Consider the following 15718-nt stretch of genomic DNA (forward strand, 5'->3'; position numbering starts at 1 on the left):
ATCTTATGCAGAAAAGTTAAATTTGAAAATCAAGCAGAATTGATCTGGCAATGTTTAATTTAGACATATAACAGATATTTCAGTATTTACCTACCTACTTTTAAAACTATTCTATGAAGTAAATCCAAATCAGAACTGCTGGGAAGATGGGGATTTCCAGTGGCCATCTCAATGATCATACAGCCCAAAGCCCAAATATCCACAGGTCTGAAAGAAACCAGAATAAATTACCATGTCATGCTGAAATGTAATCTGGCTATTCTAAAATGCTGCTAGCCAAGTATGATGGCTAGCTGCCAGTAATCCTGGCACTTGGTGGTCTAAGGCAGGAGAATTTTAAATTCAAGGTCAACCTGGGCTACGTAGCAAGTTCAAGTCAGCCTGGGTTACATGGTGAGACTCTTCTCTCGAGAGAAGAGTCCTAGCTAGGGCTAGGACTAGGCTAGTCCTAGCTAGGGCTTGAGCTCAGGGCCTGAGCACTGTCCCTGGCTTCTTTTTGCTCAAGGTCAGCACTCTACCACTTGAGCCACAGTGCTATTTCTGACTTTTTCTGTATGTTTGTGGTGCTGAGGAATCGAACCCAGGGCTTCATGTATGCAAAGCAAGCACTCTACCACTAGGCCACATTCCCAGCCCCTCAAAAATCTTTTTAAACAATGTTTATCAGTGAGAAAGGGGAGGAGAAGGGCAAGAGAGAGCAATGAGGGGGGAGGTGATTATGATCAAAGCACTTTATGTACCTGTATAAGACCTATTACTTGGCTGGGAATATGGCCTAGTGGCAAGAGTGCTTGCCTCGTATACCAGGATTCGTATGCCCAGGATTCCTGGGCCTTGGACTCAGGGCCTGAGCACTGTCCCTGGCTTCTCTTTGCTCAAGGCTAGTACTCTGCCACTTGAGCCACAGTGCCACTTCTAGTTGTTTTCTATACATGTGGTGCTGGGGAATCGAACCCAGGGCTTCATGTATATAGGGCAAGCACTCTTGCCACTAGGCCATATTCCCAGGCCCATAAAAATAAAATTTTAAGGGGCTGGGGATATAGCCTAGTGGCAAGAGTGCCTGCCTCGGATACACGAGGCCCTAGGTTCAATTCCCCAGCACCACATATACAGAAAACGGCCAGAAGCGGCGCTGTGGCTCAAGTGGCAGAGTGCTAGCCTTGAGCGGGAAGAAGCCAGGGACAGTGCTCAGGCCCTGAGTCCAAGGCCCAGGACTGGCCAAAAAAATAAAAATAATAAAATAAAAAAAAATAAAATTTTAAAAACCCCATTACTTTGCATAATTAATATATGCTAATAAAAAGGAAAAATTATGTTTAAGCAGTACCATTTATTTATTTCCACTGTAGTGTCAAAGGTCAACATTTACGCTAAATATTATCACATATATTAAATGTTACCATATTTTATAAGTAACATTAACTTGTATTTAAGTTACATAAGTCATGTAGTAATCCAGACAAAAAGCAACCAATTCTAGAGCTGTTTCACATATGAATATAAAGATATCATAAATATTTTATGAATTAATATTTTAAAGGTTAAAATTAGGAGACTCAAAAATTTTACAATTTATTTATCTTAGTCCAGTGTGAGACAGCCATAATCTAAATTTCTCCCATTCTCTCAAAAAGATTTTAATGTCCAGATTATAAACAGATAAAAATTCTCCATATAACATTTAGGATAAAGCCAGCACACCATAAGATATACTTTTCACTGGCCAAAATTATAAGGATTATAAGAATTGATATATTTGTGAGCAGGGAGGGAGGGGTAAACTGGAGGAAAAAGAAGGGGAGAAATTGTCCAAAAAAAGAAATGTGCTGGGGCTGGGAATATGGCATAGTGGTAGAGTGCTCGCCTCATATACATGAAGCCCTGGGTTCGATTCCTCAGCACCACGTTTATAGAAAAAGTTGGAAGTAGCACTGTGGCTCAAGTGGCAGAGTGCTAGCCTTGAGCAAAAAGAAGCCAGGGACAGTGCTCAGGCTTGAGTTCAAGCCCTAGGACTGGCAAAAAAAAAAAATGCCAGAAGTGGAGCTGTGGCTGAAGTGGTAGACCATTTATTAATGCCTTGAGCAAAAATGCTCAGTCAGCTCCCAGGCCACAAGTTCAAGCTTCAGGACCAGCAGACACACACACAAACACACAAATTCTATGTCCCTTCATGAAAAAATTATTCCAACAAAGCTTCTGACAAAAAGCAAATATTTACTTATTTTTTTATTTTATTTTTTTAATTTTTTTTGGCCAGTCCTGGGGCTTAGACGCAGGGCCTGAGCACTGTCCCTGGCTTCTTTTTGCTCAAGGCTAGCACTCTGCCACTTGAGCCACAGCGCCACTTCTGGCCGTTTTCTGTACATGTGGTGCTGGTGAATTGAACCCAGGGCTTCATGTATACAGGCAAGCACTCTTACCACTAGGCCATATTCCCAGCCCCAAAAAGTAAATATTTATAAATACTAACATTTCTCTAACACTAGAATAGTTTTCCAGGAAAATCATATGCAAATTATCCTCTCATTTCTATTTTTAAAAGCATTCAATTGTATACCCTTGTACTTTTACATCCTCCAAGGCTGATTACTTGTATTTAATTTATCATTTTTGCCAGTCCTGGGGCTTTAATTCAGGACCTGGGCACTGTCTCTGAGTTTCTTTTGCTCAAGGCTAGCACTCTACCACTTAAGCCACAGTGATACTTCCAGCTTTTTTATCTATGTAGTACTAAGGAATTAAACTCAGGGCTTCATGCGTGCTAGGCAAGCACTCTACCACAAAGCCACATTCCCAATCCCAATTATTTGTACTTTAGATGACTGTTTTACATGAGACCAAAACCATGATCCTTTTTAAGACATAAGCGCAATTTTAAAATTACTTGTCAGTCTTTGTAAAGAGAATGCCATTTTTCCAGGGAAGCAAATGAATTTAAAATCTTTACAGACTGCAGAGACTATAGGTAAAACGAGGAGGCAGCACTGCCATGGGTGTGGGCACAACTTAAAACAAGCATGGACACGTGTGAGGATGTCTACACAGGTCTCTTGTGGATGTAGCCACCTGAATCGGAGCAAACCATAGCAACAGCAGCCAGCGGTACTGGGTCTATAGGGTTTTGCAGTTACTCATATGGACAGGACTGTTCTTAGTCCCAACCCAGATACAGAGAGAAAAAGAAAGGTAGAAGAAAAAGAGAGATGCCAGGGAAAAGGCCAGGTAGGTTCCCAAAACAAACATACTTTCCGTAAGAAGTATCTTTTAACACTAGTTCTGGAGCTCTATACCAGCGTGTAGCCACATAGTCTGTGTAAATGTCCCCAGGACCTGCTAGTGTCCGTGCAAAACCAAAGTCACAGAGCTTAGTAATTCCTGACTGGGATACTAAAATATTTTCAGGCTTTATGTCTCGATGAATAATCTAAAAGAGAAACAGAAGATGAAATATTAAAATGAGTTTTGTTTCTAGAAAATCTCTCAGAAATTACACACAGAAAAAAATCTAGCTAATTAAGATAGAGAAGCTTTATTCGTGCCACATGTAAAAGTAATTACATATTTTCAATTCTTGTCCTCTCTATCCCTTCAAAATGAAATGAAGCTAAGTGCTGGTGGCTTACACCTGTAATCCTTGCTACTCAAGAGGCCAAGATCTGAGGATTTTGGTTTGAGAAACCAGCCTGGACATCAAAAATGTTGGAAGTAGAGCTATGGCTGAAGTGGTAGAGTATTAGCCTTGACAAAAAAGCTCAGGGACAGCTCTGAGTTCAAGCCCCATGACCAGCATGAGCACACGTACACCACACACACACACACACACACACACACACACACACACACACAATTATTGGCAGATGCTTAATACATATCTGTTGAGTAAATTAATACAATAAGAAATGAATATTTCTTCCCCATAAGGTGGCCAAATTTTGCATTTAAATTAAATGGCTGCTTTTAGATCTTTGATGCTAGGAACTGAATCCAGGGCTTTATACAAGCTAGGCAGGCACTCTACCACTGTACTAAACCCCTAGTCCTGAATATGATTTTTTTTTTTTTTTTTTGGCCAGTCCTGGGCCTTGGACTCAGGGCCTGAGCACTGTCCCTGGCTTCTTCCCGCTCAAGGCTAGCACTCTGCCACTTGAGCCACAGCGCCGCTTCTGGCCGTTTTCTGTATATGTGGTGCTGGGGAATCGAACCTAGGGCCTCGTGTATCCAAGGCAGGCACTCTTGCCACTAGGCTATAGCCCCCTGAATATGGTTTTGAAGAGCCTATATTAACCAGCTAATTTTTTTTCTACAAGTGTTGGGTATCTGGAAGTGTTGAGCCACACCTCCAACCCCAAGAATATGGATGTTTCTTGTCTGTTTGGTCTGGAAACTACCTTTTATTTTTTGTCTTCTGTTTCTAGGACTGATCCAACCTTAGTTCTTAAACTATAGAAGCTAGGATGGAAACTACTCAATTCTGTTATCTAGTTTTTACAACTTCCTAAAGCCATGGCATGAATAAACCACTACACTTAGAAATTCTTACTCTCTCTTAACTATATCTAAAAGCAATTTCTCCTTCTAAAGTCAATGGCACCATAATTGCAAATTAAATGTCTTGTAATTATCCCTGACTTCAGCTTTTGTTTTTCTCTCTCATATTTAGTTCCCATATCTTGTCACTTTCTTTTTGTGTGTGTGCCAGTCCTGGGTCTTGAACTGTGTCTAGATGCTGTCCCTGAGCTCAAGGCTAGTGCTCCACCACTGGGCCAGAGCTTCACTTCCAGCTTTTTGGGGGTAGTTTATTGGAAACAAGAGTCTCATGGACTTTTCTGCCTGGGCTTGGTTTTAACTGAGATTCTCAGATCTCCAGCCTTCTGAATAACCAGAATTACAGGCTTGAGTCACCAATGCCAGGTTGTCACTTCCTTTTCCAAACCTTTCCATCCTCTTCCTTCATCATCCTTTCTCTCCTTCTCTTATCCAAGCCTTTACCACCTCATCTCTAAACTAAAACAGTATTTTACCTTGTGAGCTCTATCTATCTATACTTGTCCTCTACAATGTAACTTGTGGTGCTACTTTCACACTGTTACAAAAAACTCCAATGGTCTCTCAGTATCCTCAGGGAAAAGTCCAAACGTTTTGAATGACATCAGGATTAATTTAATAGCTTCAGAAAACATATCCCCAGGATATCTCTTTTGTGGTCTCTACAAGTTGATTTGTCACTACTCTGAACTCTGTTGGCTCAGATTTAACTATTCACACAGTGACCCTGTCTACTCTAATAAAATTCAAGGTATAATTCAATCTACTCATGTTAGTTTTACTACATCCTTGATATCATCTACTCTAGATTCTAATATATACAAGGTACTATATAAAAAACAAAGATAACTATTCCTGACTCCCTACCAGCACCATGTATTAAGCACTTAAAATGTACCTGACACATGCTAAATGCTTTACACCTATAACTACTTACCTAAGTTGAAGTTTTAAAAATTCAGTGCAGGGGTAAAAATGTGGCCTAGTGGTGGAGTGCTAGCTGGGAGCAAAAAGTAAGCCAGGGACAGTGCTCAGGCCCTGACTCCGAGCCGCAGGACTGGCAACCCTCCCCACCTCAAAAAAAAAGCAAGAAAGAAAAACAACTCAGTAGGGCTGGGAATATGGCCTAGTAACAAGAGTGCTTGCCTTGTATACATGAAGCCCTGGGTTCGATTCCCTAGCACCACATATATAGAAAATGGCCAGAAGTGGCGCTGTGGCTCAAGTGGCAGAGTGCTAGCCTTGAGCAAAAAAAAGAAGCTTAGGGACAGTGCTCAGGCCCTGAGTACAAGACCCAGGACTGGAATAAAAAAAAAAAAAAAAAAAGAAGAAGAAGAAAAAGAAAAACAACTCAGTGGTGAACCATGAGGTTTTCACCTTTGGTTGCACAGCTTTCATAGATAACTTGGTGCTATAAACACAAGACAGTCTATAGTCTAATTTATTCTCAAGACAGTATATCTTCCTCCTCCTTCTCCTCTTCCTTCTTCTTTTCAGAACTAGAGTTTGAACTCAGGGCCTTGCACTTGATAGTCAAATATGTACTCTGCCACTGAGCCACACCTTCAGCTTTTTTTGTATTTGTTATTTTTTGCAATGCTTTTTGCCAGTCCTGAGGCTTGAACTCAGGGCCTGGCCACTGTCTCTGAGATCAAGGCTAGTACTCTACCACTTGAGCCACAGAGCCATTTCCGACCATTTCTGTTTATGTGGTGCTGAGGAATTGAATCCAGGACTTCATGCATGCTAGGCAAACACTCTACTGCTAAACCACATCCCAGCCCCTTTTTATTTTTTACATTAAAAAAATTACCTTTTAGTAGTTGTACAAAGGGATTTCAATTCAGCAAATCAGCTTGCATATTGATTTATGTCATATCTTCCCATCATTCTTCTCTATGCTTTGTTTTTTTTTTGGCCAGTCCTGGGCCGTGAACTCAGGGCCGGAGCACTGTCCCTGGCTTCTTTTTTGCTCAAGGCTAGCACCCTGCCACTTAAGCCACAGCGCCACTTCTGGCCATTTTCTGTATATGTGGTGCTGAGGAATTGAACCCAGGGCCTCATGTATACGAGGCAAGTACTCTTGCCACTAGGCCATATTCCCAGCCCCTGTATGCTTTGTTTTTTTTTTTCCCCCTGGTCCTGGGGCTTGAACTCAGGGCCCGGGCACTATTCCTGAGCTTCTATGTGTTTAAGGCTAGTGCTCTATCACTTGAGTCACAGTGCCACTTGTTGTTTTCTGAGTAGTTTATTGGAGAAAAGAGTTTCCTGGACTTCCCTGCCTGAGCTGCCTTCTAACAGTGATCCTCAGACCTCAGCCGCCTGAGTAGCTAAGATTACATTTTTATAGGGTCTCCCCTCCAGCCTGAGCATGTATCTGAGCTTTTTGTCCCCCCAGTCCTGGGGCTTGGACTCAGGGCCTGAGCACTGTCCCTGGCTTTCTTTTGCTCAAGGCTAGCGTTCTACCACTTGAGCCACAGTGCCACTTCTGGCTTTTTCTATATATGTGGTGCTGAGGAACCAAACCCAGGGCTTCATGTATGGAAGGCAAGTATTCTACCACTAGGCCATATTTCCAGCCCTGCAGCTGAGCTTTGATCTATCATTTTAGGCTCCCCTTTGTAACAAGTATATCAAGCATGTACCACCATGCCCAATTCTTAGTTGAGGAGTCTCACAAACTTTCTGCTTGAGCTGGACTAGAATCATAATCCTCCCAATCTGAGCCACCCAATAACTAGAATTACAGATGTGTATGCTACAAGTGCCAGTGTTAATACATGCTCTTAATTATAACATGGTACTCCCTTGGTTCCAGCTGGCAAGAAAATTATAATCTGAATTTCAGTGACTTTCACAACCATATTTTTCTCTCTCTCCTCCCCATATTTTTTATTAGCATCAGGGAGCTTTGTTTTGACATGTCAATAAACACATACAATACACTTTTACTAGACATCCCCACTCCTTCATAATCATATCTTTGAAAGCCACAAAATGAGAGGCCACTATTAGTAAGTCAGCAAGTTAGAAACCTTCAGAAAAGTCTGGAATACATAAGTTGTTATGTCTGTAGCACCTAGTCAATAAAACTACTTTTGAGGTTTTCAACTGGTATTTCCTAAACATTTCATTTATTGATATTTCCTGAAAATATATCTACTTTGCCAGGACTGAAGGAATGGTTCAGGTGCTAAGAGTACCTGCTTAGCAAGTGTGAGTTCAGACTGAGTTCAAACTCCAGTAATTACCCAAATAAAAGTTTAAATAATCTACTTTTACAGAAAGCAGAGCTATGTTGAGAATAAAATTCCATAAAAAATGCTGACCTAAACTCCTTTTTTTATTTGTTGTTGCCAGACCTGGGGCTTGAACTCAGGGCCTGAGCACTGTCCCTGGCTTTTTTTTTTTTTTTTTTTTTTGCCAGTCCTAGGGCTTGAACTCAAGGCCTGGGTGCTGTCCCTGAGATTCTTTTGCTTATGGCCAGCACTCTACCACTTGAATCACAGGGCCAGTTCCAGCTTTTTCTGTTGATGTGGTACTGAGGAATCGAACTCAGAGCTTCATACATGCCAGGCAAGCACCCTACCGCTAAGCCACATTCCCAGCTCTCCTGGCTTCTTTTGCTTAAGACTAGCACTCTACCACTCGAGCCACAGCGCCACTTCTGGCTTTTTTTTTTTTTTTTTTTTTGCCAGTCCTGGGCCTTGGACTCAGGGCCTGAGCACTGTCCCTGGCTTCTTTTTGCTCAAGGCTAGCACTCTGCCACTTGAGCCACAGCGCCACTTCTGGCCACTTTCTACATATGTGGTGCTGGGAATCGAACCCAGGGCTTCATGTATATGAGTCAAGCACGCTTGCCACTAAGCCATATTCTCAGCCCCTGGCTTTTTCTATATATCAGGTGCTGAGGATTTGAACCCAGGGCTTCATGTATGCAAGGAGAACACTCTACCACTAGGCCACATTCCCAGCCCCTAAACTCTTTTATTACTAAAGCCAAGGTGAAAAATCATAATGGTTGATCTTTTTCTTCCTTTTTCATAGGTTAATTGGCAAGGCTCTACATCTATCAACCACTGACTCTCCATTATTTCCTTAAAGGCATGCACACTAACGTGCTATTTGCCTAACTTGATACCCAGCTCCTAACTCCAGACCTTCCTTCATTTAAGCAAGTTTCCATTAAAGACATGACCTTGCCTTTCAACATTTTTTTTTTTTTTTTTTTGGCCAGTCCTGGGCCTTGGACTCAGGGCCTGAGCACTGTCCCTGGCTTCTTCCCGCTCAAGGCTAGCACTCTGCCACTTGAGCCACAGCGCCGCTTCTGGCCGTTTTCTGTATATGTGGTGCTGGGGAATCGAACCTAGGGCCTCGTGTGTCCGAGGCAGGCACTCTTGCCACTAGGCTATATCCCCAGCCCGCCTTTCAACATTTTAATATACTTTCTCAATAAAAGATGTTCCCATTGACTATTGATTCCTCTTGATTATTGATAATACATTTTAGCATCCCATACTTGCCTTACAGTTAACTAGTATGTTCTCAAAAAATGTTTCTTGGTTCTGTAACATTTTCAGGATGCTATTAATATTGTACAGAAAAAGTATCTTAACCTTCATAAAAGCAACAAGAGTTCATATGCACTAGAGTTCATATGTATCCCAGTTTGGCTTACTGTGAGACACTTACATTATTATTGTGAAGATAGTCAACTGCTCGAATGATCTGAAAGAGGTATTTTCTAAGTCGTTTACTCTCTAGTCCATGGCAATAATGTTGTAACTCATCTAATATGGTGTGGTCAATAAATTCAAACACCAAATGAATTTTCCTTTTCTGTTTAAAAACTTCAATAAGATTGACCAGGTTTTCATGACGAAATTGCTATTAACAACAAAAAAAACAGATCTTTAATAAATCATATCAAATACAATTTGTATACATAACATCTGCATAATTTTAAAAGGAAACAAATATTCTCACCTTTTCTTCATGCATATCAACAGAAATTTCTCAATTAATTTACATTTTTAATTATAAGCACTTTCATAATTTATATACAGAAAATGAGATATATTGCGTTACCTCAAGGTGGTATTTGATTTCTTATTAAAATAACTTAAAACTAATACCCTATAACTTAATTTGGTATGCTGCTGAGAAATATTTTGATATCTTTTAACTTGACTCGTGGTTAAATTTAATATCTGAATTTTTTTCCAGTCCTAGGGCTTGAACTCAGGGCCTGAGTACTGCCCCTGGATTCTTTTTTTTTTTTTTCTCAAGGCCAGCACTCTACCACTTGAGCCACAGCACCATTTCTGGCTTTTCTATATATGTGGTGCTGAGGAATTAAACCCAGGGCTTCAGGTATGAGAAGCAAGCACTCAACCACTAGGCCACATTCCCAGCCCCGATTTTTCAATTTCTTATGAAATCAGGTTTTGACTCATTGTCCTAAAAAAAACTGTAAAATCAGCCAGGTGTTAGTAGCTCATGCCTAGAATCCTAGCTACTCAGGAGGCGGAGATCTGAGGATCTTGTGGTTTGAAGTCAGCCAAGGCAGGAAAGTCCATGAGATTCTTATCTCTAACAAACTACTGGAAAAAATGAGAAGTGGAATGGTGGCCCAGTGGTAGAGGACTACCCTTGTTCAAAAAGCAGCTCAGAGGGCTGGGAACATGGCCTAGTGACAAGAGTGCTTGCCTCATATACATGAAACCCTGGGCACCACATATATAGAAAAAGCCAGAAGAGGCGCTGTGGCTCAAGTGGCAGAGTGCTAGCCTTGAGCAAAAAGAAGCCAGGGACAGTGCTCAGGCCCTGAGTCCAAGCACCAGGACTGGCAAAAATAAATAAATAAAATAAAATAAAGGAAAAAAGAAAAAGCTCAGAGGGGCTGGGAATATGGCCTAGTGGCAAGAGTGCTTGCCTCATATACATGAAGCCCCCCTAGGTTCAATTTCTCAGCACCACATAAGAAAAGGCCAGAAGTGGTGCTGTGGCCTAAGTTGGCAGAGTGTTAGTCTTGAGCAAAAAGAAGCCAGGGACAGTGCTCAGGCCTTGAGTTCAAACCCCAGGAATGGGAGAAAAAAAAAAAAAGCAGCTCAGTGACAGAGCACAGTCCCTAAGTTCAAGCTCCAGGACTGGCGGGCACACCACACACACACACACACACACATCCCTTTAAAATCTATCTCCAATATACTGACTTTTCACAGGAAACAAGCTATTATTTCTTCTTCTTTCTGCTTCAGCCCTTTTGTTACCCTAACCTAAAACTCAAGTTTTTCCCTCTTACCCTAGTCCTATACATCCTTTAAAGCCAAAGCCAAATTCATGGCCCATTTCCTCCAAGAAACCTCCTCAACCAACAGGACTTTGACAGCCTACTTGACATTTATTATGAGTCTTATTTTCTATTAACCTTTCTGTCTTTCTAATGAAATCATCAAAGTCCTTAAAAAAAAGGACTTTTACCCGTTTAGTCTCAGCTTGTAGCACATCGCCTTGCACAAAGCAGATTTTATTTTTTTGGTGCCAGTTCTAGGGCTTGAATTCAGAGCCTCAGTGCAGTCCCTGAGCTTTTGCCTAAGGCTAGCACTCTACCATTTGAGCCACAGCAAAAAGCTGCATCTCTATGTAGGGCTTGAACTCAGGACCTGGGCACTGTCCTTGAGCTTCTTCTGCTCAAGGCTAGCACTCAACCACTTCAGCCATAGTGCCACTTCCAGCTTTTTCTGTTTATATGTTACTGAGGAATGGAACCCAGGGCTTCTTGCATGCCAGGCAAGCACTCTACTTACCTACCACTAAGCCACATTCGCTGCCCTAAGTGTAGCTTTTTGGTGGCTACTTGGAGATAAAAGTCTCATAAACTTTCCTGTCTAGGCTGGCTTTGAACCTTGATCCTCAGATCTCATCCCCCTCAGTAGCTAGGATTATAGGTGTGAGCCACTGGCAGCAGGCCATTTTTAGTATATACTTTAATATTCCTGAATGACTTCACAATTTGCTCCAAGTATTACATTCTACACTCCCACGCACACCTTTTATCACTATAAAAGTACAAAACGCAGAGAATTTTAAGGTAAATGTTTTAGTCTATGAATAACTGAAATATTTATATAAAAATTTACTGATTATGAGGATGGGGAATTAGAGGTCAGCTTGGGCTACATGGAGACCCTGTCTTAGAAAACAGATTAAAGCAAAAGAAGCAAACCTTTAGAAACTTTATTTCTCTCGTGGCAATCTTGTTGACAGATTTTTCTGGTTTCTCATAGAATATCTTAATGGCCACTATCTGCCCAGTATCTTTGTGTTTACATTTCATGACTGTTCCGTAACTTCCCTCTCCCACTTTTCCAAGGGTTTCATACATCTCCATTTTCAAGCCTTGCTTCTACTTCAGAAAAATTTAAAAGAAAAGAAAAGAAAAAGAAAACGTTAAACCTTGACACTTTTTATTCGCTGAAGCTGGGGAAGGTATAGATAGACTCATTAGCCCTACTTTTAAATCTAAACACTGGAAATTTTGTCCACAGAATAAGGTATAGGCTCAGTAAATCTCTACTTTGAAAACACAGAACTATAAAGAAATGCTCTGGTCCGCCGAACCCGGGTGTCGATGCGGGGCTCGGCCACCTCCGCGCTCGGAGGGTGCTTGTGGAGGCCCCGGCCCTCAGCATTCACACAGGGTTCCCCAGTCGTCTCCGTCATAACTCCCCCCACCCCCCCGCCCCGGCCCCCCGTCTCCACCCCGGGGAGTCCCTCGCTGGCGGTCAGCGCCACCCAACGCAGGGTCAGGTCCTGTCAGGTCGGGTCCCGTCAGGATCCCCACACTTCCTGTCAGGTCGGGTCCCGTCAGGGTTCCCCCCACCGCAGCAGCCGCCCCAAGTCTCAGGCCCCCCCCCGGGGAGCTCTGACGGCCTGGTTCCCGCCCTCTCCTCAAACCCGACGTCTAAGAAGCCCGGACCCGACCCGTGGCGCTCCCCTCGCCCCACAGTCGACTTCCGTCCAGGCAGGCGCCGCCGCCTCAGCCCATTCCGTAGCCCCGCTGGCCTGGCTCGGCGAAGTCCCAGGCGGGACACCGGACACCGACACCGCTACACAGGCCAACTCCGCCGGCTCCCGGGCTGCCGGGTCCCATGGCAACGGTTGGGCGGGGGAGGTGGAGGCTGAGCACGGGCGCCAGTACGCAAGACCGGAAGGACGGCGGGCCCTGACCCGGAAGTGAAAAGAGGAGGCTGGCCGGGTGGAAGCGTGCGTGGTTCAGGGCCGTGTAGGGCTGGAGAGAGGGGAAGGGAGGGGAGCGAGCTGGCTGTCGCAGTTTGAGCGGCCTTCTAGGTTGATTTTGGACCTGCAACGGGATGACTGCATTGCACGGGGAGGAAGGAAGCCGAGGCGGAGGCATGTCCAACCCGTGTGGCAGAGGGTACAGCAACACCTTGTCATCAGACAAGACAAGTGGAAAGAAGTCTTGTGTGTTGGGCTGTGATGTAGCTTGGGTCGCAAAAGGCTTGCCTGCCAGGTGCGGAGGTCCTGGGTTTGAGCCCCAGGTTCCAAAAATTGAAAGACAAAAAAAAAAAAATACAAAAACAGGTCTTGTGTCTACAGTTTCCCAGGTACCTTGTAGAACCTCAGTTCAACTCCAGCAGAACATCTGCTGTTTGCCTTTTAGGTTTTTCCAGCCCCCACCCTGCATGCCAAAACTCTTATGGACTCTAGAAAATAGTTCAGAAGGTCTTGCAGCAAATGCACTGATTTAAAACGGCACAAGGTGTGGGGGGGGGGGCAGGGAGTTAAGTCAGGTGTAATTTCAGCTGCCGGTGAGATAGCCATGCTATATCACTAGCGCGTGCTCCATGAGTGCTATCTCTTTAAGAGATTTTATTTTCCTAGAGATTTTATTTTTTCTGTAAAGTGTAAAATGCCAAATCTTAGAAAGTCTTTCTCAAACAAGAGGATGATATATATATATTTTTTAATCCAAAGAGTCTCACCCCAGCAGAGGTCTTTTTTTTTTTTTTTTTTTTTTTTTTGGCCAGTCCTGGGCCTTGGACTCAGGGCCTGAGCACTGTCCCTGGCTTCTTTTTGCTCAAGGCTAGCACTCTACCACTTGAGCCACAGCGCCACTTCTGGCCGTTTTCTATATATGTGGTGCTGGGGAATCGAACCCAGGGCTTCATGAATATGAGGCAAGTACTCTTGCCACTAGGCCATTTCCCAGCCCTCAGCAGAGGTCTTAAAACCACACTTGGAAGGCTTTAAAACTGCTTTGCTCAACTGGGCACTGGGAGCTCACACCTGTACTCCTAAGTACTAAGGAGGCTGAGATCAAGATTTGAAGCCAATCCAGGGCAGGAAAGTCAATGAGTGTCTCATCTCCAATTAGTCACACACACACACACACACACACACACACACACACAAGCATGGGGGAAGGGGAGGAGGGAGCTGTGGCTGAAGTGGTAGAGCTCTATCTTTGAGCACTACAGCTCAGGGACAGGGCCCAGGCCCTACTCCCAGAAATCCTTATTAGTGTAGTAAAGAAATTAATACATTACAAGTGTCACAAATGTTGATACTGGGCTGTTTAAAGCCAGCCCAGGCAGGAAAGTACATGAGACTGATCTCCAGTTAACTACCAGATGACGGGAAGTGGAACAGTGGCTTAAAGGGTATACTATTGGCCTGGAGTAAAAAGAACTCAGGGACAATGCCCAGACCCTTTTTTAGTTCAAGCCCAATAACCGACAAAAACAAAACAAAATGTTGATACTGAGAGGGGAGCCTGAGAACAAGTAGTTTGTGTTTTTGTTGTTTGTGTATCTGCAAATAATGCCAGCACAAATCTTAATATACACTGGGATTAGCTGTAAGCTTTTTTTTTTTTTAAACAGTATTTAAATACTTGAAAGGGGGAAAAGCATGAACCAGACCGAGTCCCTACTCCAGCTGAACTCAGCATAGAGCTGCTAAATTGCTACAACATAAAATTATAGGTTTAAGACTGCTCTTTCCACAAATAGGTTTATATAGCGAGCCTCAAGGCCAAGGCATTGTGATACTTGTTAATACACTGCTGTGGAGTTTATCATGCCTTTTATTGCATTTGTCAAAAATGTTCATCCAACCAGGTATCTAAGGTTCAGGCCTGTAATCCTAGCTACTCAGGAGGCTGAGATAGGAGGATGCTGTCAAAGCTGGGAGGACAGTGCCTAGGCCCTGAACAAATAAATGCACAGGAAAAAAAAGTGTTCATCTATTCTGGAAAATAAAGTTATAAATCTAGTTATAAATCTAAAAGTTATAAATTTCTAAACATTATAGAATATACATATACACATATCTTAAAAGTCTTCCTCTTCAGCTATAGGGTGGATTACAATCGTTATGACTGGAAGGCAAAATTAAAGATAGGAGGCTGTATGTACATGGTGTCACATGACCACTCCTGGCCCTCAGCCTGAGCAAGTTAGCCAGACTGTCTCAAATTAAATTTCACAAAAAGGTTGAAGAATGTAGCTCAGCAGCAGTGTTTGCCTTACATGCCTGAGGCTCTAGTCCATTACCTTATAAAAGTAAAAAAATAAAGATAGGAATAGTTAGCTTTGACTTAGAGAATCACCTAGTGAATGTGCAGTCCTAGGGGCAAGAGTTGGGCAATGTTAAGGTCTTCCTTCCGTTTTCCCTCTAGAGCTGAAGAATTCTTCGTATGGCTATGAAAGGAAGTGTCCCAGTCAGGTACTGGAGGCTCATGCCTGTAATCCTAGCCTCAGGAGGCTTATATCTGAGGATTACGCTTCCAAGCCAGTTAGGGCAGGAAAGTCCAACTATCCACCAAAAAGTCAGAAATAGAGCTGTGTCTCAAGAGGCAGTGTGCTAACATTGAGCAGAAATACTTAGGGCCAAGGCCCAGGCCCTGAGTTCAAGCCCCAGGACTGGTACCAAGACAAAAAACTCCATCCTCTCTTCCCTCCCAACAGAATGGAAAGTTGCAAAGTCAACGCCTCAGAAAACCCTAGTGGAGGCACGCACTTCAGGTCGACGTGCACTTTGCTGGTATAAAAAGCCTGACATAACTTACCGGTCTAGATATATAACTCCACCCATGTCTGCGCACTCTAATCCCCAGATCTGAATCACTTTTGTAGATTTCTTT

General features: G+C 43.1%; 1 protein-coding gene across 12 annotated transcripts in view; it reads right to left on the reverse strand.

Moving 5' to 3' along the window:
• The window catches only part of Cdkl3 (cyclin dependent kinase like 3), a 44413-nt gene extending 31684 nt beyond the window's left edge, over window positions 1-12729 (reverse strand). For 3 of the 12 annotated variants that reach the window (XR_007209163.1, XM_048334337.1, XM_048334336.1), the window contains exons 1-4: window positions 11777-12222; window positions 9241-9435; window positions 3249-3427; window positions 95-207 (exon numbers count right to left, since the gene is read on the reverse strand). Coding sequence is in view for 5 of the 12 variants with exons in the window: in XM_048334337.1 (XP_048190294.1) it covers window positions 95-207; window positions 3249-3427; window positions 9241-9435; window positions 11777-11941 (652 nt within the window). In the remaining 7 variants the exon portion in view is untranslated. Of the gene's footprint in view, window positions 1-94; window positions 208-3248; window positions 3428-9240; window positions 9436-11776; window positions 12226-12529 lie in introns of those variants that run through there. The other 9 variants (XR_007209165.1, XM_048334339.1, XM_048334338.1 and 6 more) reach the window with 7 other exon arrangements.
• Between the last annotated feature and the right edge of the window lie 2989 nt (window positions 12730-15718).

This window comes from Perognathus longimembris, chromosome 25 (genome assembly GCF_023159225.1).
Source record: "Perognathus longimembris pacificus isolate PPM17 chromosome 25, ASM2315922v1, whole genome shotgun sequence".
NCBI lineage: Eukaryota > Metazoa > Chordata > Mammalia > Rodentia > Heteromyidae > Perognathus > Perognathus longimembris.